This window comes from Lolium rigidum, chromosome 3 (assembly GCF_022539505.1).
Source record: "Lolium rigidum isolate FL_2022 chromosome 3, APGP_CSIRO_Lrig_0.1, whole genome shotgun sequence".
Taxonomy (NCBI): Eukaryota; Viridiplantae; Streptophyta; class Magnoliopsida; order Poales; family Poaceae; genus Lolium; species Lolium rigidum.
The window spans coordinates 392,825,160-392,851,703 of NC_061510.1; the positions used below are offsets into that span (position 1 = coordinate 392,825,160).

General features: G+C 42.4%; 1 protein-coding gene across 1 annotated transcript; it reads right to left on the minus strand.

Moving 5' to 3' along the window:
* Nucleotides 1–3,197: 3,197 nt before the first annotated feature.
* LOC124697677 (3beta-hydroxysteroid-dehydrogenase/decarboxylase-like) lies at nucleotides 3,198–23,572 on the minus strand. The gene is made up of 9 exons (XM_047230229.1): nucleotides 23,320–23,572; nucleotides 17,683–17,772; nucleotides 8,629–8,762; nucleotides 7,019–7,177; nucleotides 6,023–6,145; nucleotides 5,870–5,949; nucleotides 4,245–4,452; nucleotides 4,092–4,161; nucleotides 3,198–3,445 (listed from the first exon to the last, which is right to left on the minus strand). Exons 1-8 carry the CDS (start codon nucleotides 23,570–23,572, stop codon nucleotides 4,102–4,104), a joined length of 1,107 nt encoding a protein of 368 aa, XP_047086185.1. The 3' UTR covers nucleotides 3,198–3,445; nucleotides 4,092–4,101.
* Between the last annotated feature and the right edge of the window lie 2,972 nt (nucleotides 23,573–26,544).

The following is a 26,544-nucleotide window of genomic DNA, read 5'->3' on the forward strand; positions in this document are numbered from 1 at the left end:
GCCACCATAGGGCGGCGCGGCCCAGCCCTTGGCCGCGCCGACCTGTGGTGTGGGGCCCCGTGTGGCCCCCACGTTGCCCTTCCGCCTACTTAAAGCCTCCGTCGCGAAACCCCTGATGCGAAAAACCACGATGCGGAAAACCTTCCCGAGACGCCGCCGCCGCCAATCCCATCTCGGGGGATTCTGGAGATCTCCTCCGGCACCCTGCCGGAGAGGGGATTCATCTCCCGGAGGACTCTCCACCGCCATGGTCGCCTCCGGAGTGATGAGTGAGTCGTTCACCCCTGGACTATGGGTCCATAGCAGTAGCTAGATGGTTGTCTTCTCCACATTGTGCTTCATTGTTGGATCTTGTGAGCTGCCTAACATGATCAAGATCATCTATCTGTAATACTCTATGTTGTGTTTGTCGGGATCCGATGGATAGAGAATACCATGTTATGTTAATTATCAAGTTATTGCATATGTGTTGTTTATGATCTTGCATGCTCTCCGTTATTAGTAGATGCTGCGGCCAAGTTTTTGCTCTTAACTCCAAGAGGGAGTATTTATGCTCGATAGTGGGTTCATGCCTGCATTGACACCTGGGACAGTGACAGTAAGTTCTAAGGTTGTGTTGTGCTGTTGCCACTAGGGATAAAACATTGGCGCTATGTCCGAGGATGTAGTTGTTGATTACATTACGCACCATACTTAATGCAATTGTCTGTTGCTTTGCAACTTAATACTGAAAGGGGTTCGGATGATAACCTGAAGGTGGACTTTTTAGGCATAGATGCAGTTGGATGGCGGTCTATGTACTTTGTCGTAATGCCCAATTAAATCTCACTATACTTATCATGACATGTATGTGCATTGTTATGCCCTCTCTATTTGTCAATTGCCCGACTGTAATTTGTTCACCCAACATGCTTTTATCTTATGGGAGAGACACCTCTAGTGAACCGTGGACCCCGGTCCATTCTTTTATACTGAAATACAAATCTGCTGCAATACTTGTTCTTTACTGTTTTCTTGCAAACAATCATCTTCCACACAATACGGTTAATCCTTTGTTACAGCAAGCCGGTGAGATTGACAACCTCACTGTTTCGTTGGGGCAAAGTACTTTGGTTGTGTTGTGCAGGTTCCACATTGGCGCCGGAATCCCTGGTGTTGCGCCGCACTACATCCCGCCGCCATCAACCTTCAACGTGCTTCTTGGCTCCTCCTGGTTCGATAAACCTTGGTTTCTTTCTGAGGGAAAACTTGCTGCTGTGCGCATCATACCTTCCTCTTGGGGTTCCCAACGAACGTGTGAGTTACACGCCATCAGCAGGCGGTGGCCGCATCCGAGAAGGATGCCGCCGAGAAGGCTCGGGCGGAGGCAGAGGAGGAGGCGGCGGCCATCGCCGCCGCCGGGAATTCCAAGCACGGGAGGCGCGAGGAGAAGGCGGCCTCCATCGCGTTCATCCCATTCGTCAACCTTGACGAATAGATGTAGGATAGATGTAGGTATGATCGCAATGTATGTATGATCCGTAGTATGATCAATGAAGATGAACTTCTCGGGGTTTGAATTTGTGAAAATACGGGGCAAAATACGGGGTCTGCTAGACGGAATGGCTCTTCCGTTAGCAATTTTTCGATACGGGGCGAAATGCGAGCGTTATACGGGGCATAGGAATATGGGGCCTGTTAGACATGCTCTTAATAGGTTAGTGCCGGAAAATGCATCAAAATGATATAAAGTGTATATAAAACATGTGAGTATTGTTATATAACTAGCATGGAACATAAGAAATTATAGATACGTTTGAGACGTATCAATGTCTAACCAGTCCTGCATCCCTTCTCTCAAACTAGGTCTAACTCTATGCCTAATATCAGATATAGAGTCTCTAAAAATGCAAAACATCTATTAGGATCTAGATTCTTATCATAAAAAATAATAGAATTCCTTTGATTCCAGATGCTCCAACACCCTGCTATCATGGCTTCCTTGAAAATTTTGTTGAGTGATCTGTGCTTTGCTTCCACTATCATCTCAATCACATTAAGTTATGTGTTCCATTCCTCTCCAATTTTCCACCAAAAATTCTGACTGAAGTCACACTGGAAGAAAAGATGCAGCATATTTTCAGATGATTCTTCATCACACAGAACACAATTTTGATTCTCCACAAAGAAAATTTTATTGACCATTTGCACTTTTGTATTCAATCTATCTTGTATGAGAAGCCAGAAGAAAAAATTATGCTTTGGTAGACATGCTGATTTCCACATCCATTTAAATGGAGCTGGTGCAACAGGGGCATTAATTAGAGCTAGATATACCTTTTTGATTGAGTACTTTGTACCACCCCAAGAGAAATTCCATTTGTCAATCACTGATGTATCATCAAGATGCAAACTGTTTAGTTCCTGTGATTGTTGTGCAGCAATCAGAGATAAAGGGAGATTAAACATGTTGAAAATATTATCCTGTGCTGTACTGTATGCCTCATAGACATTAATATTCCCTTTCTTTGTGAAGGAAAAGAGGTGGGGAAACTTATCCTTCAGTGTGATATCTCTCCACTTATCATTCCATAACATAATAATTTTGCCATTGCTAGAACATGTGGTGAGCTGTTTAAATTCTGGAATCAAAGTAGTGCAATCACGCCACCAGAATGATCCTCTAGATGAGTTTGCCAATGGGACAGCTCCATTCTGTGCATCCAAACATAGCCAATCCAGATTAGAATTTATGATGAAACAAAGGGTCATTTTTTACTCAACCCTGAACAAAGGGAGCACGAGATGTACCCACATGGATAGTCCAGCCAATCCAGATTAGAATTTATGAACATACTACTAATATTTAGATATTAATTTTATATTAAATCTAAATAAAATTGAATATGCAAAGCCAATGGAAGCTCTTAATAGTACGAAAAAACAAATCTTCTTTTGTTCTCTTAAGTTATCACTTTAAATTTCCATTTGTTTTTACATTTAATTTATTGCAATATGGAAGCTCTTAATAGTACGAAAAAATAAATCTTCTTTTGTTCACTAAAATAAGAAAAAAAATGAATATCCTCTATCTAATGTTATATATTGTGCACTTTACATTTTAATTTATATTTAAACTTAAAATAATAAAAATATTTTGCACTTTATTAATCAATCTCTAAGAAGAACTTATGCATTGTTGGGAACTTTGGGAGCGCATGCATGGAGCTTCTTGACAAAAAAATTGGCATGTTGTACAACTTCATTCTACACCTCCAGATATATATAACCTTGGAACAATGCCAAGAATATCTATAATACATGACCGACACTTGGAGGAGAAATAGTCAAAACAAAATACAAATCCTTTATTGGTGTCACCATTGAAGAATGGAATCAAGACTAAAGAATAAGACTCCATCACCAATGAGTTGCGAGAAGACAAGTTGAGGGTTCCACCACCGCTCTGTCATTTCAAAAAATGGTGGTTGATCAACACACTGAGGCATATTGAAAAATTTAGTAAAGATCTAATATGTTTTAAGATGTAATTTTAATGGGATTACTTTATAATTTTTATCTCCATTCATTTAAAAAATAATGCATTCTACGGTATATGTAAGTCAAATTTATTTAGTTTGACCTGCTTTAGAGAAAAGTATAAACATCTATACACCAAACTAGTACACTATGGAAGATATTTTTTTGTCCATGATCATAATTTGGTGTCGTGTTTATTAGTACAAATCTTTTATAAACTAGGTCAAATATAAACAAGTGTTTTCTTAAGGCAACTCTAGAATGCATTTTTTTATGGTTAGAGTAATCCATTAATGTTGCATTGACCAAGATAGGATGTTGAGCATATACATTTGTCTTATGATCAATGTTTCTTCCACTATTATTATGAATAAACTAAATGTATGCAACTAAATTATAATTTCACTATGTCTTTAAGAAAGATGTCCTTCATATATATAAATATTTTTAACCTATTACATTGTATAAGCAACAACTATATATTTGCTAAGGCAGATCAAAGATTTATTTGGTGTACTAACAATCCATCGAACTCCAAGGATAGCGAGGAGGGTTCCCTCGTAGTTTTATACCTATTTGCTTTTATGGAAACCTTGCATATGTCGGTCGGTTATACATTTCAATAGTGGCCTTTACGCCATCCTACATTTAAAATTTATGAGAACATATTAGAAGAAACAAAACCAAACAAAAATATGAAGTAAATTTGAAGGTAAGCAAACAACCTTGAGTGACACAATTGGTTTGTAACCAAGTTGTTCAATAGCTCTGTTACAACTAAATGTTCTGCTTAGTGTTAGGTACTTGATTCTTGCGGATGTCAGCGATTGAGGTTGATGCATTCCATAGAGATATAGCACTTTATTGTAGCTCCACTCTATCACATATGTTATTGGTAGGACAATAAATAACGGTATTCTTATTTTTAGTGGTCTGCAAAATATACCATCAATTAGCAATATAGCTTAGTGTAGTACATTCTCTTGACAAAACAAATATAGCATTTTTTATTTTTGCTAAGAAATTATGTTCATACAAACATTCACAAGTAAATATTGGATTTTTAGCGATACAAACATATAAATTTCAAAAAGTAAAAAATACTTTATAAATGAAGAAAAATATGAGTATCACTAGCAAGTTGATCTCCTGGGTGAGGGCCAGTGTCTTTAGCGAGGCAGGAGGTGTGCCAGCGTGTGGGAAACCCTCCAGTGAGTGTGTGCAGCATCTTTTTACTCTTTTCCTTATTTTGTTTTGTCTATGATCGACAGAAAAAAAAACTAGTGTAATCGAGTGTGGTAAAATAAGAAGTACAATGCATTGCCTATGAAGTAAGGCATTTCCACGTACTGTATTGTGTGGTGCATTTGTCGTAATAAGTTATTCAGGTTGCGCTACATCATGGCGCGTTAAACATTCATATAGATCTTGAAGGGGTACATGGGTGCACCTAATATGTTGGTACATTTTCCATAGCATGTGATGTGGCATGTGCCTCTTTGGAAGGCATGCCATAATTTCAGTGAAACATAGTGTAAGAATGTTTCTCACCAAAGGACATTAACACAATGCATCATAGGACATCGGTCCAGCGAAATGTAATGCAAAATAGGTGATCTAGACATGACATAAAAATGCAGGACATATCATGCAATTGGGGCAGTGCATGCAAAGACAATGCACATGACATCAAAGGGCGGTGCATTAGAAAACCAAAAGGCAATGCAAAAAAAAATGACAGGTAGTGCAACAAAAACAGAAGATAGCATAGATGAATAACAGTAGGCAATGAAGTGGAAAACCAGAAGGCAATGCATAGAAAAAAGGCACCACACACAAAAAGAAGGAAGTGGCTAGAAGAACCGTTGTCATTATAGTACAGAGGAGAAGGCCACACGCAAAAAAAGTCAAATACAGTGCAGATCAGAACTGAAGGTACTGAAGGTGGTGCACTGTTGAACCAAAGGCAGTGTATTACAAGACTGAAGTCAGTGCAAACCGATGCATTAATGAAGGCAGCGGAATTTTTTTCTTCAAAACTATCAAAATGTGATAATTTTCTATAGATCTTGATGTCGCTGGCATAGATATGAAAACGGATCTTGATTTGTATGCTCGGTTCATAAGATATTTTTCTTTTCATATGCAAATATACAAAAAAAAGGTAACAACAACTAGCGACGCACTCCCCAATCAACACGTGTCGGGCACGAAAAAGACACATGGAAGACGCTGATTTTTGCACATGCTGACGCAAGACGAGTTGTGAGGCACCTCATAGAGAGGGCACCTTTTTCTAGCCAAATCTAAATGTACTTTAACGCAGTAGAAGCATAAAAATATAGTGTACCTTTTATATCCAAGTTCTTCTAAAACCATATAGACAAAGTCCCACACATTCATCGGCTCCACATTAGTTATGAAGTAGGCCTAGGAAGGAAATTAAGATGTATGAGGAACAATACTATAAGTTGTATGCATGCCCTTTAGAAATAAATCATACTTGTCCCCCACATAGTTTTGCGCCCACTTTAGATGATAGAGCTTTCATGGCACATATATGACCATGCACCACATTGTCAACATATACAAAATCATCAGAATTTTTTCCTTCACCAATTATGATCTGCAAAATAATATGTAGCGTGTCAACCACATTTAACAAGAAATATTTAAATATAACTTTCAATAAATAATGTGATGAAATATTAGATAATGACTTGCATTATTTAGGTAGGCCAATCTTAAGCACTATGCCTTAGATAAGATTGTCTTGAATGGGTTAAATTTGAACTTGGTCCTTAGGGAAGTTGTGGTTAAAGGTAATACTACTTTGTTTGGTGGAAGAATCATATATAATTCAAATAGATCTATCTCGTAACTTGGCAGGTGTAAAAAAGATTGGCGATAGAGTATATTGCATTGTTTCATGTTAATGCTTTGTGTCACGGGATAATCTGAAAATGTTCTCTTACACACTTGCTTCCATGCTATAACTAAAGGACTCAAATAAATAGGTAGTGCATATCTATTTTCCTTTGCTTTTCATATTCTTAAGATTAAATGATTTTCCTTGTTTCACCATAAATATTATGTTTTAATTCAAGTTAAAATTTTGAAGCATGATACTCTTGTCTTTTCTAAGTTCGCATATTAGTCAAATTGTGACCAATTATAACTTGAAGTGGATGCATGAGAATACCGAATAATTAAGATCCATAGAGAATTACATGAATAGGAACTAATTTTAGATCATAAGTTCCCTAAATTTGAAGAATTCTATAGTACAATAGAAAGTGTGTTATGTTCTCCAGACCATTTACTATCTTAAATATATTTTTATTTGTCAAGTATATTCACTATTGTCTATTCGCTATTCTATTAATATTATATACTTCCATATTAACATATTAAGCATGAGTACCACAATCATATAGTGAAATTAGGTTCACTAATGTGGTTTAATTGTGTGGAGAATATAAATGTGTATTATACTTACCAACTTTCCTCCATATGAAATTATAGAGGATATTACCATGTCACCAGGACCGAAAATGCTACCAGGTCGTAGACAACAACTAAGAAGCCCATTCATGCTATTGGCCTCCATCACTAACTTCTCTGCTTCTGCCTTGGTTTGTGCATATGCATCAGGAAACTAACATTAATGAACATCCATTAGATATATACACAAATTATTTGGTATGTATGAATTTGTATACAAAGGCGAAAGACGAATGGGACGAAGCAGGAAGGAAATGTGTTTTAAGTAAATCTTCAGTAGCAAAGGTAAAAAAAAACTCACTACCCTATATACATCTTACTCGTATATCGGTAATTCTTGTCAAGGTAGTTGTTACACATCAATTAGACTATGTCGTATGAAAGTTGGATTACATATTTTCTACATTCATTGATGATAAATAACTAAAATCTATAATGGTTACTTTGTTTGGCTTAATTTGTAGTTTGTTGTAGTATATTTTCGTATCAAAGAAGCCTAATAAAGCAAGTATTTTTAAAATCCACATATTATTATTATTATTTTTTATAGGCACGGAAATTTTCATATATAGTACAAATGAGATTACATGTTTTACTTTCCCCCATACATCTCTAAAGGATACAAAATATTTGATGAATACTTTTGACTTGTTAGCGCCATGTCACATGCTAATTTTCACAAAACATGGCTAAAGTCAATCTAGCACGAGGTCAGATGAAAACCTGGTTTAAATTTCTAAATAAATTCAATAATGTTTGGGGTTCAAATTATTGAAAAGGTATGTTAGTTTATAGTTGAAGCATGAAAAACTACACTTAACTAATTGTTAAGGTTGAAGTATGAATTTCGCTATTAGTTTGGAGAAACGTAATTTTTACTTGTAGGTATACTAAATTTTATCCTTAACATACTCATAATTAATGAAGGATACCTAACTTCTATCCTCAACAAACTCATCATTAATGAAGGACAAGTGCAGTTTCATTTTCACACATGATTTACGAGGCTAAATTGTATAAAAACATGCTAACCTAGGGCATAGGCCATATATATCCTAGTGGATTCCATTGGTATCAAAACCTTTCAAATCTTGTAAACATCGGGATATTTCTATGACAATATTAAAGGTAAAATTCAAATATTTAGCATGGAACTCATTTGAAACATATAAGTCACAAAACATAGGAATTGGATAAATAAAGAATTTGAATGCCCTGTCTAACTCGTCAACCCCTATTTAATAGAAGAAATTGATTAGTGATTAGTTGGAAGGAGGGAGTGCAAATTTTAAGTGATCATGCGAGAGTATTTTTTTAAAAAAAGAAAAGTTTCCTGAGTTTGGATCTTTTTATACTAATAAGCATAGATTACTATGGAACAAAACAATCAATAGGGATTTTACATGTAGTATTTAGTAACATGTTGAAAATGGACATTGTAGAAAAGAACCCATATGGTAAAAACCATCTTAAATGAGCCCTCTTTGAGATCCCTCAGACTAGAAAGGGGGTATTATATAAAAGGTGACGATAGTTGCTTTGAACGTGGATAACATTGAGATACGAACAAAGGAACATAAATCAACGAATTTTATGTGGGGAAACCTTAGCTGGATATTGCACTGACTCATCTACACCAAAGAGGTCATGAATTCCATCGAATACAACGCTACTCGAACTGGTGTATATCAGACTTTTAACCTTGCATGTCTTACAAGCGCCAATCACATTCTTTGCTCCTGTGTAGCATGAATGAGAAAATAACAGTAAGAGCAAATAAATAACTTTGGATTAAAAAATTATTGAGATTTCTTGAAACAAACTTCACTCATATCCTAATTAGTTATATTTACTAAGTTTTCATTCAACAATATCTTCAGTTAATCGGTTGTTTAATTTTGTGAACAACGAGATTCTGTACCGATTTGGTTTATATTTTGTATATGGGAATGCTCGATAAATCGTGCTTCGTCCATTTTATAGTCTGCCCGCCATTTATTGTAGTAAACCACCGGTCCATGGTCAATTCTACAAGCAGGAATCTATTTCCCTTCTCTTATTTTGGGTCGTCGTTCTTACGGTTTCTAGTAATCTTGGTTTTCGTTGTTAGCTCTCTATCCACATGCCTCGCCCCATTCAAGCTTCCTCTTTCTGAGTGATGGCATAAGGCCACCCGAACTGAATGTAGTGTGATTCTCTCTTGGATTTTTGCAGCTTTCCATCAAGTATTACAATGTTGCAGTCTAATCAATTTGTCTAAGTCAGGGCCTTTTGTCTTACATTGAAGGAGCTGGCAGATATGTTATGCTACAATGAGTTGGCACATATGTAGTCCTCTGTCTATTTTGTACCATTCAATTACTTCTTGTCGCAAATTTTCCATGTGTTGCTAGCATATATTCACTAATTCTTTCATTATGGACAATTTATAAAAAGTTATATTTTTTTATTTGGTGAATCGCATGGGAGTATGTATGTTTGGTTAGCTTTTACTTTCATTCAATCATGGTGCGAAGATCTAGAGAACATTTTTGCTCCATGTGCATATGTAACGTAGTGCAATATTTTACTCCATTAGTGAACGCAGACTTGATTATTGTGCAGTATATTGGTGCTTGCCTTCAATAATTTTTTGGCATGTTTCTTTTATTGTGTTCTGGAGGGTGGGGGCATACATTGGTTTCAACATGTTTATTATTTACGTCTGTCCTAGCTAAAAGATAACATTTTCATACTTTTGTTGACGTCAGAAACCCCCTGGCGGGCAGAGACGGGCAACACCGTAGAGCCGGGAACAACTAGGGCTGCGGCTGGCCCCAGTCCCTCAGAGCGACGGCCCGCAAAGCCTCCTGGTCGCACGCGCCGATGCCAGCTGCAAGGGCGTGCCACCTGACCTATACCTGGTCGGGAAGGTGTGGATGATGCCTCGCTAAGTTTCCTGCGGGGCACACACGTAAACATTAAATACGAGCCTCGATCGGCTCTCGGGTTATCCTGTGAATCGGCTCAAAGAGCCGATCCACCCATGATTCGGACGGGGTGTCCGAATATATGGTGGTCCTGCTTGATCAAGGTAAAGCTAATGAGATCTACGACGATTTAGGGTTTTCACCGCATAATCGGATCGTCCTACTCCCGAGGTTGGGCCTCGCGGCCACGCACGGTGATCGTAAGCCGATCCTAAACAAGGCCTAAAAACCAACACGAGGTTGATCCCCGGAACATCCTGCTTAGGGCCAACGAACGACACCCTACGTGCCGCTGGATCCTCCCCCTTTGTAAGGCCTAACTATTGCAGATATTAAACTAATCCTTGTAGAACAAGGAGCAATCGTAACGGATCAGATCTACTAAACTATGATCAAGCGGGGTGCCGCCCTACACCTAAGATAGGTGTAAGGGCGGCTAGACATGCAAGGGTTGCACTACGAAAGCATGTAATATGAAGAACAATGCTAACCCTAACATGTCTAAGATAACTACGTTGCTCGCCATCAAAAAGGCTTCGGTACGAGCAACGCATGAACAACGTGGGCAGGCTTGTCGCTGCCTAGATCGCAAGATGCGATCTAGGCAGCATGGTGCTACCGGTAGAAACCCTCGAGACGAAGGAGTTGGCGATGCGCCGAGATTTGTTTGTGGTTGAACGTTGGTTGTTGTTTATTCCATAAACCCTAGATACATATTTATAGTCCAGCGGACTTTCTAATGTGGGCGTGCACCAAACCGTGCACGAGTAAGATTCTAACTTCTAAACTAAGATGCGATCTAATATGTTACAGATACACGGGCAAACAAGCCCAACTTGGTATAACAGGCCGATTCACGTATTTCCTCTACATATATTCTTCAAGTCCATCTTGATCGCGGCCCACCTCGACTCGGTCAAATTCCGGTGATAACACATGCCCCCTGGTTTTGGAAATGACATTTCCAAAATCATTATGCTCTTCTTTCGTCGGGTCATGTCGTGGCAGAACTGTTGCAGTATCCGTCATCATGATGCCCTGCCTCCTCAACTTCTCCGCGTGACCTGGCAGTTTTTTTTTTTTTTAGGCACCACTTCCTCGGAAACTGCTGTGGCATTGAACTTCCACTATATCCCCTTTTATTTAACCGCTCCGCACAGTTTATTCCTGCATCTTCTTCGCATTAGCACTCCAAAAGCCCTCCTGTGCCACCATGTCCTCTTCCTCCCCTGCTTCATCGGATCTTTCCGCCCAGTCCTCTTCGTCTCGCGAGCCGACGCCGGAGCCGAACCCGGCGGAGGTCCACGCAGCGAACACCCGTCGCGCCATTGCGGCCGGGGAGGAGTCTAGCCATGACTTCTCCCTTTGGTCAGAGGACGACAAGTCCTTGACTGACGGGGAAAGCGACCTCCGCTTCCTCGCCGATGGGACAGCGGAGGAGGAGAGCGACGACGATCGCTTCTCCTGCGACTTCTCCTCTCCCGAGGAGGAGGAGGAGGAAGAAGAGGAGGAGGAGGAGGACGACACCTCCTCCGACGAGCCCCGGCCAAGCGGTTCTGCCCTTGGCCGGGAAACCTCAGCGACTTCGACAGTGATGATGACGACGCTGACGAAGAAGACGAGGACAACGAAGGCCCGGTCGGCGGCCATTGGAGCGACGACGAGCCTGCCGGGAGTAGCACCGACGGCGGTGACGACGGCGATGGCGAGGGCAGCGACGGCCCGTAGATAGGACATCTAGCATAGGACCAGTAGCAGTAGGTAGGGCCATGTATCCCCTAGTGCTTCCTTTTGGGAGAAATCAGCTCCTTATGTAAGAAATCAATCAATGAAGAACTTTCCCCAATCTGATTTTGCCGATTCCTTTTAGCTTATCTTAGCCGATTCGTCCCCTTTGCCAATGCGTAACGAGCCGATAGCAACGCAACGGTCCTTCGACATTTACCCTTCCATTCTTCAACTGATGATTCTCTTTCCGGTAGATACTGTGGGATTTCCAAGCGAGCCCTTACATTTCTCCCACCGGTTTCAGCGATCCTTCTTAGCGAGCGCTCATCATTTCGTGAAGAAGGTTGCAACGGAGATCAGCCGATGGTACCCCAATCGGTTCCTCAATAGAGCATCTACCAGGCCTGTTGCCCCCCGAGTCTCAGCAAAGGCAAAACAGAGACGAGGATACACCAATCAGCTGTATGGACCAGGGCTTGATTATGTCTGAGGGATGTTCTTATGCAGAGCCAGCCGATTTGCACATAAATCGGCTTCTCAAAGCAGAGAGCCTTCTCAAAGCAGAAAGCTCGGGGTGAGCTGCCCCCCGAGCTTCTTCAGTTCTTGCCGGCTAGATCGGCTCCTTTCCTTTGGTGGATCTCATACAATCCATCCTTGACCTGATCTGCACGTCCAGGCTGCTCTTGGCCTTGTCCTTGGAGGGAGGATCTGAGCCCTTAAACTACTCCATTGTGGAGTTCTTCCATTAAAAACCCTCTTCGTGCTCCATTGACCCTCTGATCGTAACAGTTATTCCTCTTGAGTCGATGGCCATGCATCGGCTTTTCATATCCTTAAGTCGATGTCTGCTGCATCGGCTGTGCTCGAAAATTTTCGAATTTTCAGAATTTTTTTTTTCACGGCCGACTTGTGCATCGGCCCCCAAACTCCAATATCCATCACCAAAGGATGAGCTATTTCTACTGCATATCCTCGCGTTTTATCCACCTGGGTGCCCTCCCCCCCCCGAGTCGATTCTGTCAAGAGAATTGATGGTATCGGCTCTGTTGGATAACATGTCGAACCCAGGCAAAATGGATGGTGAGGATAATTTTGGCCGATTGCTGGAATCGGCCTCCATGTTGCTTTTTCGATGAAGGTTTGGTAATGTCCCTTCATAAATTTTTGGGGCCGATCACCAGGATCAGCCTCGCCATGTTTGCTCATTGACGTGTTCTTGCTACTCGTTCAGGCCGGTAGATAAAACCAGCCCAATCTCTGACTTTATCATGTTGGTGCGCTTGCTGTCGCCCACCTTGGGTGCATCGTGTAATCGTGGAGCGCTGAGCTTCGTCGGAAGAACGAGCACCATTTTTGTGCCAGCCGATGTTTCATCATCGGCTTTCCTTTGCTTGGGGCGCCACTCCATTTTCCGTGGACGACCCTCTTCATCCAGGGTTCGCTGAACCTTCGCAGCCAGATCCGGCCTTGCTTTCCTCAATGTATGCAAGTATAACCTCTCGGCTTCTTCCAGGCCGCGCAATCGTTGAACCCTGCGTTTCTGGAAACGGCTGAGTCCATCAGGGCACCACCTTGGCCGGTGATACCTGTCTTCTTCTTCTCCCTCGTCTTCGAATCTTCGAGATCTTTCAACCGAGGGGACTCAGCTCGTTTGCTCGTGGCGGGAGAGGCCCTAAGCGCTCGAACACGGACACGTTGGCTGCCTCCTTCTTCTTCCGGTTGCATTACGGGCAATTGCCGATTGTTGGCAATCGGCTCATTCCTGAATCCCAGCAGTGCCTGAAGAAGGGACAATCCCAGTGCCTGTCCTCGTCGTCTTGCTCCCTTGCCTTTCCCTTGGCACAACGCTCGTGCTCCTCCTCATCGCGATTATGCCGACGATGTCTTCTGGCTTCTCTAGCCAAACGGTCTCTTTCATCATCATCGCTGGACCGTCGGCGTTGGTCGTACTGACTCACATACTTGTTGAGGAGGTGACCAGAGAGAGGTCGCTGATATCTTATGTTCTTCACTTCTCCCTCTGTGACGTAGCGCTTGCCATCTTGGCGGAGCCGATTGCGTGGAGCGGCTTCCTCTGTATCTTCGTTATGAGAGCAGCTGCCCTCATCTCCATCCTTGCCAGCGTGGTGTCCAAGATCTACCATATTGATTTGGCACGAGAAGTCCGGCTGGCACCCTCCATGGTAAGTATACTCCACCATGTTTACGGCGGGGAAGGGGTGCGTGTCGACCTTCATGGCGTATTGGTTGAAAATCAACCGTCCGTTTTCTATCGCCATTTGGATCTGCTGCCGCCACACCCTGCAGTCGTTGGTGGTGTGGGAGAACGTGTTATGCCATTTGCGGTATGGCCTTCCGTTCAGCTCTTGCACCGTGGGGAACTTGTGGCCTTCGGGTACCTTTATATGCTTCTCCGTGAGTAAGAGATCAAAAATCTGCTCCGTCTTGGTCACGTCGAAGTCGAACCCTTTTGGAGGGCCTTGTGGCTTCACCCATTTGCAGGTCACGGGGCCCGTCGCTCGAGTCCATTCAGCTACTGCTATCTCCCGATCTCCCGCAGCACCTTCATCCTCGTCTGCCTCAACCAGGGTCACCGCACGCTTGAATTTGTCCTGGTAAACATCTGGGTGGCACTGTTCATATGCTGACAACTTTTGCACCATGTGTGCCAACGAAGGGTAGTCTGCTTGGGAGGCCACGTCCTTGATTGATGATGAGAGACCCACCACCGCCAACTCGACTGCTTCTTTTTCACTTATATGAGCCGAAAAGCATCGGTTCCTAATGGTCCTGAAGCGCTGGACGTATTCCGCCACTGTCTCCCCGCGCTTCTGTCGTACTTGCGCTAGATCGGCAATGCCAACGTCGGAAGCCTCTGAGTGATACTGCTCATGGAACTGCTCTTCCAACTGCTTCCAAGTCTGGATGGAGTTTGGTGGTAGCGAGGTGTACCACCCGAAAGCCGATCATGTGAGGGACTGTGCGAAGAACCTCACGCGCAACTCGTCTGAAGCTGAGATCGTGCCCAGCTGTGCCAAATATCGGCTCACATGCTCGATGGAGCTGGACCCATCTGATCCACTAAACTTCGTGAAGTCCGGGAGCCGATATTTGGGTGGCAGCGGGATCAGTTCGTAGTTGTTGGGGTACGGCTTGGTGTAGCCGAACGCCTTCCTTTTCGGCATCATACCGAACTGATCTTTCAGAATTGCACAAATCTGATCCGCTGTGATGGCTGAAGGTGTCGAACCCTGAAGATTCGCCGGGGTGGCATACTTAACCAGCCATGCTTGCTTTTCCGGTTCTGAGCCAACTGCAGGAGCTGGGCTTTGGAGGTTTGTCGGGGTGGCGTACTTAGCCAGCCACGATTGCTTCTCAAGATCGGCTCCTGACGTTCCTCCTGCCGTTCCAGAGGCCGCTGATATTGCAGCCTGGTTCGAGAGTGCCCAGGCGTTGCAGTCCCGGTACGTATGCGCACGCGTATCCGTGCGGGATCTCCTTGGGTGCCTCAGGTAGGACTTGGTAGTCACTAGGATCACCACCCATCTTGTAGACGACATATGCCGATGAGTTCGGCAGTTCCGGTGCTGCCCAAGCGAACGGCTGGGGCTGGAGCGGCATCTCTCCCTTGAAGGTCCCCAGAGCTGGTCCCGACGGAGAATACCGGTGGCTCATGATTTCCTGGACGACGCGCAGAGCGACACGCTCCAAAGTGTTCACCAGGCTCTCAGAGTGTTGGTGCAGCGAATGAGCCACCATGTAGTTGATTTCCTGCCGCAGCGACCTGGTGCGTTCTTCTGACGGGGCGGACAGATCCACTCCATCGAGTGCGCCTTCGGGTGTGAAACCCTTCCACCGACGCCATGGGAGCGGGTTCGGTGGAAGGAGCCGATGAGTTCGGCTTCAAGGGTTGCCTTGATCTCGTCATGTTTCTTCTTGAGCTCATCGAGCAGATCCTCGTACGTGACCGGAGTGTCTTCCGCCATCTCGGATGTAGATGGCGATGTTGTGGATGTCGAAGGCTGTCCCACCGGGCGTGCCAGAATGTGTTGACGTCAGAAACCCCCTGGCGGGCAGAGACGGGCAACACGGTAGAGCCGGGAACAACTAGGGCTGCGGGTGGCCCCAGTCCCTCAGAGCGACGGCCCGCAAAGCCTCCTGGTCGCACGCGCCGATGCCAACCGCAAGGGCGTGCCACTGACCTATACCTGGTCGGGAAGGTATGGATGATGCCTCGCTTAGTTTCCTACGGGGCACACACGTAAACATTAAATACGAGCCTCGATCGGCTCTCGGGTTATCTCGTGAATCGGCTCAAAGAGCCGATCCACCCATGATTCGGACGGGGTGTCCGAATATATGGTGGTCCTGCTTGATCAAGGTAAAGCTAATGAGATCTACGACGATTTAGGGTTTTCACCGCATAATCGGATCGTCCTACTCCGGAGTTGGGCCTCGCGGCCACGCACGGTGATCGTAAGCCGATCCTAAACAAGGCCTAAAAACTAACACGAGGTTGATCCCCGGAACATCCTGCTTAGGGCCAACGAACGACACCCTACGTGCCGCTGGATCCTCCCCCCCTTTGTAAGGCCTAACTATTGCGGATATTAAACTAATCCTTGTAGAACAAGGAGCAATCGTAACGGATCAGATCTACTAAACTATGATCAAGCGGGGTGCCGCCCCTACACCTAAGATAGGTGTAAGGGCGGCTAGACATGCAAGGGTTGCACTACGAAAGCATGTAATATGAAGAACAATGCTAACCCTAACATGTCTAAGATAACTACGTTGCTCGCCATCAAAAAGGCTTCGATGACGAGCAACGCATGAACAACGTGGGCAGGCTTGTGCTTGCCTAGATCGCAAGATGCGATCTAGGCAGCATGGTGCTTACCGGTAGAAACCCTCGAGACGAAGGAGTTGGCGATGCGCCGAGATTTGTTTGTGGTTGAACGTTGGTTGTTGTTTATTCCATAAACCCTAGATACATATTTATAGTCCAGCGGACTTTCTAATGTGGGCGTGCACCAAACCGTGCACGAGTAAGATTCTAACTTCTAAACTAAGATGCGATCTAATATGTTACAGATACACGGGCAAACAAGCCCAACTTGGTATAACAGGCCGATTCACGTATTTCCTCTACATATATTCTTCAAGTCCATCTTGATCGCGGCCCACCTCTGACTCGGTCAAATTCTGGTGATAACAACTTTCCTTTCCGTGATCCATTTTTTCTTAAAATAGTACATTATTATGTAAGGTTATTGATCATTATTTCAAAGATGTGTGTCTTTGCCCATATTTATTTATTATTCTTTAATATTTTCCCATTTCCTTCAAATTATAATTTCATCTCAAATTTTTCTCCATGGCATCTTAATTACTTAAAGCTTACAAAAATGAATCTTCTTTTTAATTTAAGGTTTCTGGTTTCCTAAATATGTTCTTTATTACATAAAATTAAAGCTCCATGACATATTAAGCAAAACTTGTTTATTCCTTAGAAATTGTTCATTTTTATAGAAAATGGTTTTTGTCCATACAAGGTGTAGCTTAACAAAAATCTTCGATATCCATTTGAACTGCAAGAATGCATCATAAATGAACACATGTTTTGTGGTTGACTTCAGAAATCAGATAAAAAAATGGAAGCATACAACACTATTTCTTAGCTGGTTATGGGCATAAATTATTGAAAATTATACAAGCCTACATGTTAATAGACACAAACTGGTTATATCGACATGAATCTGATTATTTTGTTATGTGACATTTCTCTTAGGCAAAATCTGGTTAATCTAATGAAATTTCTTTATTCCGCGAGAAAATATAAAATGCCGGTTGACATAACTTTTTTGGTCGGAAAATCTTGTTATTGAATAGGGGCAATCCCAATATTGGCAAGAGGTGTGAAAGTTCTCCTTAGCAGAGCAGTTGGTTATGATTTTATTACCTTCAACGTTGACCTTATAATGAAGATGCATGCAGTTCTTTGCAGGATCAGCGGTGGCCGTGTGGAATACAACATCTACACCTTCAAAAGCTTCTTAGCAGAAGATCAATTGTTAAGATGGGTAACAATATCACACAATTAAAAGTGATGAATAACAAACTATTGAATGGTGCACTCTTCCATGTTAAGTTATTTAAACACTAGACATTATATGTTCTTAGTTTCAGCCTAAGACACACATTTTTAGCAAGCAGAATTAATCGCAACTAGTATAAACTATAATAATTTATTTGTTTCTTACAAATTTAGGCCTCATTTGGCATTGTAGTAACCCAGGTCAACAATAACAACAACATAAAATCCTTTTCCCAAGCAATTCGGGGAAGGCTAGATCTAGAACCCAAAAGAAACAAAAGAAAACCAAAAATAGGAGAAAGAAACAAGAAACAATTAATGAGCAAATTAAGAATCTGGCACATTGATCACTGATTTCCATGCGGTAATATCAAGAGTCAAATCTCTAGGTACATTCCAATTCCTCAAGTCTTCTTTTATGCCTCTACCCATGTCAACTTTGATGGTCGTATGACCACTGCTAGTATTTCTCATACACTTTAGAATACCACTGTTAATTGTTGCTTCTAAAGGTTTTTATTGGATATATCTGAACCACCTTAATTACTAGGTGTTTCTCATCGATTGGTGTTACCCTAGCCTATCATGTATTATGTCATTTCTAATACCGTCCTCTGTTATATGGACACACATTCACCGTATGCGCATCTCGCAACACTCATTCGTTGGTTGTGTTGTATTTTACTGGTCCAATATTATGCTCCATATAGCATTTAATGTTGTCTTATAGAACTTAAATTTTGCGGAACTTCTTGTCACCAGAATCACGATAACAATCCGTGGTTTCATCAATATTTTCCAGACTGAAATTTGTTGTTTGGACGAGCTAACTGAAAGGAAAAATCCAGAGTTCAATCTAGCCAAGAGAAGTAGTGTAGAAGGCCAGAAGTTACGAAGCGAAACCAGGGGTACCTAGAGGAAGCATCGACGTTGGATATCGGCACCTTCCTTAAGTGTGGCGACTGGGGGCGCCTATCTTTCATGTAGAATTCCGACGGCGGGGATGTGGCTGGAACGGGGAAGCAACCGACGACGACATGGAAGTGGCTGGAATAATCACGAAGCGGCCGTTGAGCCTCCCTCCATGCGGTGCTTGTAGTGGCGGTGTCTCTCGCTGATTGTGGGAGCGGCACCTTGGCTCGTTGTGCTCAATTGTCTCGTCAATCTGTTGTAGCCCATCGATACTCGTCATATTTGAATTCCGAGATGAGGTGGTGTTTTTTTCTTTCCATTTAGCTTATTCATGGTTAGTGGAGAAATATGTTAGTGCTTGATCCACACATACTTGTTTGATGGTTTCTTGTCAGTTTGTTTTTCTATCTAGGTTTTGTTTTCGGTTTTAGCCTTGTAAATTATTTTTATCGGGCATGTAGATGGTTTCGGTTTTTCTATTTTTTATTGGGTTGTTTGTAGCGTCGAAGGACTAGAGAACGACCAAAGTCCGAGTTTTTTTTTTTTGCTTTTAAAGCAGAAATTCAATTCGGCACACTGGGAGCATATGCTCGCCTCCGGAAAAACATTTTAAAATGTCAAAAAAAATTGAATAAAAATTTCCGCGCTTACGTTTTGACATTCTATGTACGTACATCAAGTTTTGCAAAAAAAAAACCAACATTTTTTATAACTTGTGTGAAAAAGACAAAAAAACGTCACGTACACTGTCATTTTTTGCACCAAAATTTATCTTTTTTACACGCGACAGTAAAAATGTCAGTTTTCCATGAGACCAATTTGTAAACATGTGGAACTTCAAGATGTACCTATTAAATTTTATGTCTGAACTTTTCAACATTTTAAAAATATATTTAAAATAAAATTTAAAAACCAGGAGCATATGCTCCCGGGTGCCAAAACACCACTCCCCTTTTAAAGCCATTTTCTACTTATATGATGTCGGCTATGTCGCAGTTCTCCACTCCTAATTTTTTAAGGTTTTGCTACCTCTTGAGTGCTAGCTCGGTCAACTTCTGTGCCGTTCGATCATATATCAATAATCACAGAATTTCTTTAACGAGCAAATTTTTCTAAACGAGAAAATTCACGTTGGTTGTTGTTTTTGTGTATCACGTGATGTCACCTAGTGGATCGTGATGGCTTTGCGTGGCCCACTTTTTAGAAGTGGTTGATGATGGGTTTTTTTTTTAATGTGGAATTGCGCATAGATGTTCAATTGTGCATAATAAGAGCATAATTGCATAATCGCACCTATGGACTTTTTTTATGTGCAATTGAAGATAAGTATATAATTGTGCATGTGCGTGAAATTACACACCCACGTGTAATTGCATATATGTGCGAGATATAAACTTTTTATGTTAAATTACACACATTAAACATATACGTGTGAGATTTGAAATTTGTATATAATAATATTTTATTTTTTCTCATTTTCTTGGAGTTGCTTGTTTTTGGCACATATGTGTACAATTACACATGATGTGTAATTACATATTTGTGTGTAATTTCAAACTTTACACGTAACCTCTTTTTTCTATGTTGACTTGTAGGTGGGCTTGTAGGTGGGGGCATTTTCGTCCCGGATGCACCTCCTCCCGCACCCCTCGTAACCCTAACCGCCTCCCGTCACCGCTGCCGGTGGTGCCGCCGGGCAAAGACCGCGGGGCGTGGCGGCGGCGGTCCTTCCTCGTGCCGCGCTGGGGACGGCGGCCGGGATCCCTCCTCGATGTTGAGGCCGGTTGGACGCGGATGGTGCTGGGCGGCGGCTAGACCTTGGCGCTGCGGCCCCCCGCCTCCCGTCGGCTCCTTGCCGTGGTACGCCGGTGGTGGGCGGTGGCCAGGTCCTCGATCTGCGCCAATATCCCCCCCCCCCCCGCCTCTCGCCGGTGCGTGGAGGTGATCTTGGGCTTCTCCTGCGGTACGCGATCGCCTGGGGCAGCAACCTTGGGTTCGACGGTGGAGGCGGTCCTCTTCTTCGCCAAAGATGGTCGGCCTGCGGATGGTGGTGGTGGGTCTTTCGATCTGTCACCGCATCCCGACGGCAAGGTGGAGAGGGGTGTGCAAGCCGGCGATGGCTGTTGTCGCCGGTGGAGGGATGGCTTTCAGATGCGGTGGTGCTCAGGGCGTGTGCGGTGTCTCCGGACAACGCGATCTACGCTTGGTGTCTCTGGCAGCACCCGTGGCCAGCCTGGAATGGTCGTTCGCAAGGGTGCCTGACATGAATAAAGGCGGCGGTCCTAGTGTCTCTCTTGAGTGAAGATGAAGACTTGCATGAGGTTTTCTATTCTCGATCTAGCAGGAGCGTTGAGTTCCAGAAGGCGCCGCCGGCGAATGTAACAGTGCTTTTTTGCCTGGAGTTTGCTGGATCGGTAGTATTCGGTCTTGCGCACCCATGCTTTTATTTCGGCCGATTGGTTTTGGAGAGAGCGGTGCGAAGCTCTAGTCGGTGTTGGCATCAAGAGACATTTTTGGTCCATGATGCAGTCAGATGAAGGGAATAACATGAAGGCTGGAGCGAGGACTAGCTAAGGGAGGTTCAAGTCTCCGCGTTGTTGAGGGACTTTCTTGGTGTCCCGGGCTCCGCAGCAGTGGTATGGAAGTGAGGACGGCAGCACGAGTGAAGTTCAGAGTCCTACCTTTCAGGGTGAAAACCCAAGATCTGGCCATAATTGGTTGTGCCTAGGAATGACCTTGTTGGAGGCATTGTTTTGAGAGCGGGGACTATCTTCAGGGTGAAAACCTAAGATCTTTGGTCTGGCAACGACGGTGCTGGTGCACCGTTTCCTTCTTGGAAGCGTCGTTTTTGGAGATTCTGTATTTCAGGTGTTGGCTTGGTGGTGGTTGTATTGTTGTAGCTAAGCCTAGGATGCTATAGCGGGATTTTTGTTTCTTAGTTTTCTTTTATTTTTTGGTTGTGTGCATCCGTACAGCCATTAGGGTGTTGCGTTGTTGCAGAGGTTAGGTGTAATTGGTATCTTATGATATTAATATATTCCCTTTATCGGCAAAAAAGGTGGGCTTGTAGTTGTTATTTGGCTTCTAATAACATGCAAGTGCATCTAAGCTGATATTTGTATTCGTAATTACACACACTTTGTTCAGATGTGCATTTTGATTTTCTTTTTACAGTTTTACTAAACGTGTATATAATTGCAGCAGCCAGTCACTTGGTCTTATCTACACATTGAGGGGGCCTTGCCTCATCCTTCCTGCCCACACCTTCATTCTTTTCCTCCTCTGATCTTAGAAAGCATACCAATCTTTAATTCTTTATCCATTAGCAACAAGAGCAGCGCAATCTATCGGCATTGATGAGTAAGCTAAGCTATACCTCTTAGATTACAAAGCAACAAGCTCCCTTCTAATGCGTTATTAGGCTGCAGTTAGCCAGTAGCCAGTCAAAGTAGGTAGAGTAAGCTAGCGGAAGAAATTGATCGTTATGGCTAGCGCAAAAGCTCAAAGAGTCAAGGATGCCTAACAAGTGACAAGAAAAAAAAATCAAGTAGAAACTGTTTCGCCAAAAGCGACGAAATCAACTATACACAACGTGCCCAACGTCAGATACCTAGCGAGAATTAGCTTAATTCTCAGTTAGCTAAGTGCTAGGTGGATCCTTTCTTTTTTCAGGTGTAAACATGTATCCAACGAATTAATGCCGATCTAAAACTAGGCCTTCCAAACACACTTTTCTGGATCCGTCCGTTTTCACTAGCCTGTAATTTCCAGCAGCTTAGGTAGTAAAACATGTCTTCAGTCTTCTAAACGGGTCCATAGTTTTTGCGACTTGTCATATTTCAGACTTCTACATATTCATCTACTATCGATGAACACAACACATTGTACTAAAAACAAGTCTCAAGATTATGAGTGCTGCTATACATCCGACATTTTCAGTACGATGTTTGTCCAACTTCAGAGAAAACCGTCTACCTGGCTAGCACGAGTAAGGGTGTAGTACATCGTATGGTTATCGGACAGAAATCTGTTGAATGCAGAACAATTCCCCAAGATTATTGACTTCTCGGCTTAACCTGGGGTAAGGTAAACTAGTAGTAACATTGGGATGATGCACCGCACACACGCGCGCGCACACACGTACAAATTTAAATAAATTTGCAGTGTGAAATCAATATGAATGCCCAAATATAAAATGAATTATATCTGCTACAATCTACATATGTTCTAACTTATTCATAGGTTCCACACATACTTTGTTTTTAAACAAAACTTCTCTCTTCTATCCGCGCTAGCATATATGAAAAGTCCAACCCTTATTTGAGCAGGACATCAATCAACAAAATCATGTTTTTTTTATAACTTTTGTTGACAGTTTCAGAAATCAGAAAGGATCGCTTTGTACTTGGCAGGAGAATTTTGAAATGTACAAGAAGAATAGAATGTTGGTTTAATTTTTTTGGATCTCATTTATGCTAAGTTCAATATAGCTGCGGCCATTCCTAGGACAGAAGCGAGGATGAGTGTGACTAAAACTATGCGTACGTTTGGGAAGAAACAAAAAAAAACATTGTATTTCCCATAAGTTACCTTTGGTAAGTTGCGCGAGGTCGCATACATCGGCGGAGACATACTCGGCGAGACCGACGCGCAGGGCAGCGCCGAGGAGCCCCTCCTCGTCCGGTTCGAGAGTAGCGACGGGGGCGAGGTCGGTTATCCGCACGCGCCAATCTCCGGAGCGGAGCAGCGCCGCAACCAGGTGCCTGGCCATGAAGCCCCTTCCGCCGGTCACCACGCACCACCTCAGCCCGTCGAGGCCACGGTCGCCGGCCGGCAATTCCATCTCACCAATTGATGCAACTAGCGGCAGGGTACATACGTTGTTCTATCAAGTCCTTGCTGATGCTCTCATTTATGTAGCTTGTGCGTGGGTTTGTTGGTGGTGGCGTTGTATTTATTGGGCAAAGTTTGCTGCACAACTCCCAGTTGTACTCCGTACCTTCTTTTTGTTGCCACATTTAAAGTTTCTTAATTTAAAGGAATGCAATACATACATGTTTTACGAACAAGCATATGACCGGGATAGCTGTGGAAGTAAGTAAAAAAAGCAAAACAATTTTCAGATTGTGGAAATCACTAGTTGTCGTTACTTTTGTTCTTTTAAATATAATTGTCTAGTCATTTTCATCAGATCGGTTTTGTGATTGAACTGGCTAAACATGCAATCCCACATGTTCAACATATAAGAATAGTCATAAGAAAAAAAAACTTCATATTCAATCTCGGAAGCATCATAAACTTCTTTCTATTTTTCGTTGTACAATGTGACATTAACTACAAAACATCTTTCATGAACCTAAGATTTCAGCTGTATTGAAGGGTAGCGATCCCGCTTTCACTGTGACAAGACCTTTCAACTAAGTAATTAGCACTATGCTTATGGCAGGATAGATAGCAACCCTGCAATCCACGCCGTTTGTTGCACTTTTATTGCGCCACATACTCATAATTAGGGAATCGCCAAGGTGTTTGAGCCGCCATGCCTAAAATACGGATATCTTGACACCGAGGGTGATGTTGAAATAATGAGTCATTTCATTTGGCTCATATAGTATTTTAGAATATGCAAAATAAAGAAACCATGTTTATCCACATACCTTAAAAATATATACTCTGTTGATCTTAATTTTGATGGCTGAGATTAAAAAATAAGACCGATATCACCACATACCTCTAAAATATGTCCTGATTTCACCACACGGGGTGCCGGGTGCACCACCACCCTACATATACGTATGAGACCGATATCACCACACGCGTGCACCACCACAGCCTGGACGTGCACTAAACTCAAGTCAAGGACACTATTATCTTTGTCTAGAATGGAGTGGAGACAAACGGCCGGCAGGGTGACTGTATTTGAGAGATTGATTTAATTAGCTAGTAGTACTACTACTGTAGAAAGTTATTCTCATCTGCGTATTAAATGAGAATAGTGCTGACTAGTGGTGCGGCCTAATTTTCAGTCCGGCAGCTGGATGTGTCGCCCTACCCTCTAGGGAACGCGCGTGCCCCTGCCCCGTAGGCCCGAGCACGTTCTTAATATCAAGTTTTTCAATAGATCTGTATTACTATATTTTTGTAAATATTTCGAACAACTATATTGTGTAGTTCATTATCAGTTGTCATACATAAATACCATTCAATTTAAAAATCTGCGGTGTTCTTGTGAAAAAGAGTAAAAAAGCTTTTGTTGGTACCACTAATCTATATGTGCTAGAAGGAAAATTTCTACCACCCAAAAATTCTGCTCAATTTAGAGATAATATACGTAATTAAGTGATAGGGTGGGTGTGCTACTAGCCTACTGTAGCAAACCTGTTTACTTTTAAAAGCACGAGATATTGCATAGTAGGTTAGGCAGGGTATACAGGAGCAACTGTATCATAGGTCATTTCCACTCTGTAGCACATAATCAATGGAGTCATGTTTTTGGGGCTCCGCAAATTACCCGCCGACACCACAGTGATCTATCAAGCCGGTCTGCAAGAATCTAATCTTGGGAAGGTTGTTGACACTTCTACATCAAGAGGTGACGTCTTTTTATTTTGTTTTATAATAATTGAGGTTGCACTATAACTCATGAGAGATTTGAAACACTCGTGTTATCTTTATTCCAACACTTTGCTTTTTCGTTTGCCTTTTCATATCTTTTTGTTTATTTTTGTTGAAGGTTTTAGCCTTGTTTTTGTCGCCTTTCTTTTCGTTCTTCTTATCTCGTACACAAAAACCTAAAAGGATTTCTCATTTTATCTTTTGTGTTTTTCTTTCGTTGTTCCTATACCAATTTTGTGTTGGCCGATAATTATCGCGTGAAGGTTGAGCCTCTCGAGTTTTGAAGGAACACATCATGTGGAAGAAAATAGTGAGCTCATGAACTTGAGATGGCTTGCCACTTCTATCTCTGATTTTGAAATGCCCATGCTAGTTAGTAGTACTAGGAAGTTGTGTGGCTGCAATTGCGGCAATCCTTTTTTTCGTATGGGTGGCCTTATTGTTATCGCACCAGTAGCATCGGATACCATCGCATGCTAAGTCCAACACCAACACGGCTGTACCATCCAAAGTAAATGTACAATTCGATTTTATTAGAAACAGAAATAGGGTGTAGTAGCATCTGAACAATAAGTAGCCAAGAATTAGTTTGCTTGTGAAGCACAAGATGCAATAATTAAGGTATTAGGTCATGACAGATTTTCATTAGTAAATAAATGAACATGAATTCAGTTTGCAAAGAAGCTTTAGTCAAGGGTACATGGATGTTCCTCGTATCAAAAGTAGGCCTTGCAATCTTGACAAACACGATCAGATGTATGGTTGGCCACGCCAAACAGCCGATAACACAAAAATACTTCAAAGAGAAAGGAAAAGGATTAATAACAATCAAATAGAGAGTAAACAAAGAAACAAAGCACATATAGACAATAAAAAACAATAATGCACACACATACCCATTTAAATAGAGTGGCTATACTTTTGAATTTAGCAAAGATCGGAAAACAATGTTGGGATGCTCTTTCCTAGTTTTACGAAATCCAACCTTTTTTGTATGCCACTTCATCTATCTTGCCGAATAATCACGTTTTATCATACATGTTAGATTAAAGACCATGACACTGACGTAGGGTAGTACATGTTGCATATTTCATTTGCTCATTTGTCTCTAATAGTCTCATTTTCAATATTTTAAAAATAGAAAAAAGATACATATCCTTGGTATCTACAGCTCACTTCCTAACAGAAGTCAATTTCTAT

Excerpts from the sequence above, each read along its gene's own strand:
- LOC124697677 (XM_047230229.1), bottom strand. The coding sequence starts at position 23,572 with ATGGAATTGCCGGCCGGCGACCGTGGCCTCGACGGGCTGAGGTGGTGC. Across the intron at positions 4,453-5,869 it reads GAAGAACTTGGATATAAAAG|ACCACTAAAAATAAGAATAC; the intron begins GTACACTATATT and ends TATATTTTGCAG. Across the intron at positions 4,162-4,244 it reads AACCAATTGTGTCACTCAAG|GATGGCGTAAAGGCCACTAT; the intron begins GTTGTTTGCTTA and ends TTTTAAATGTAG.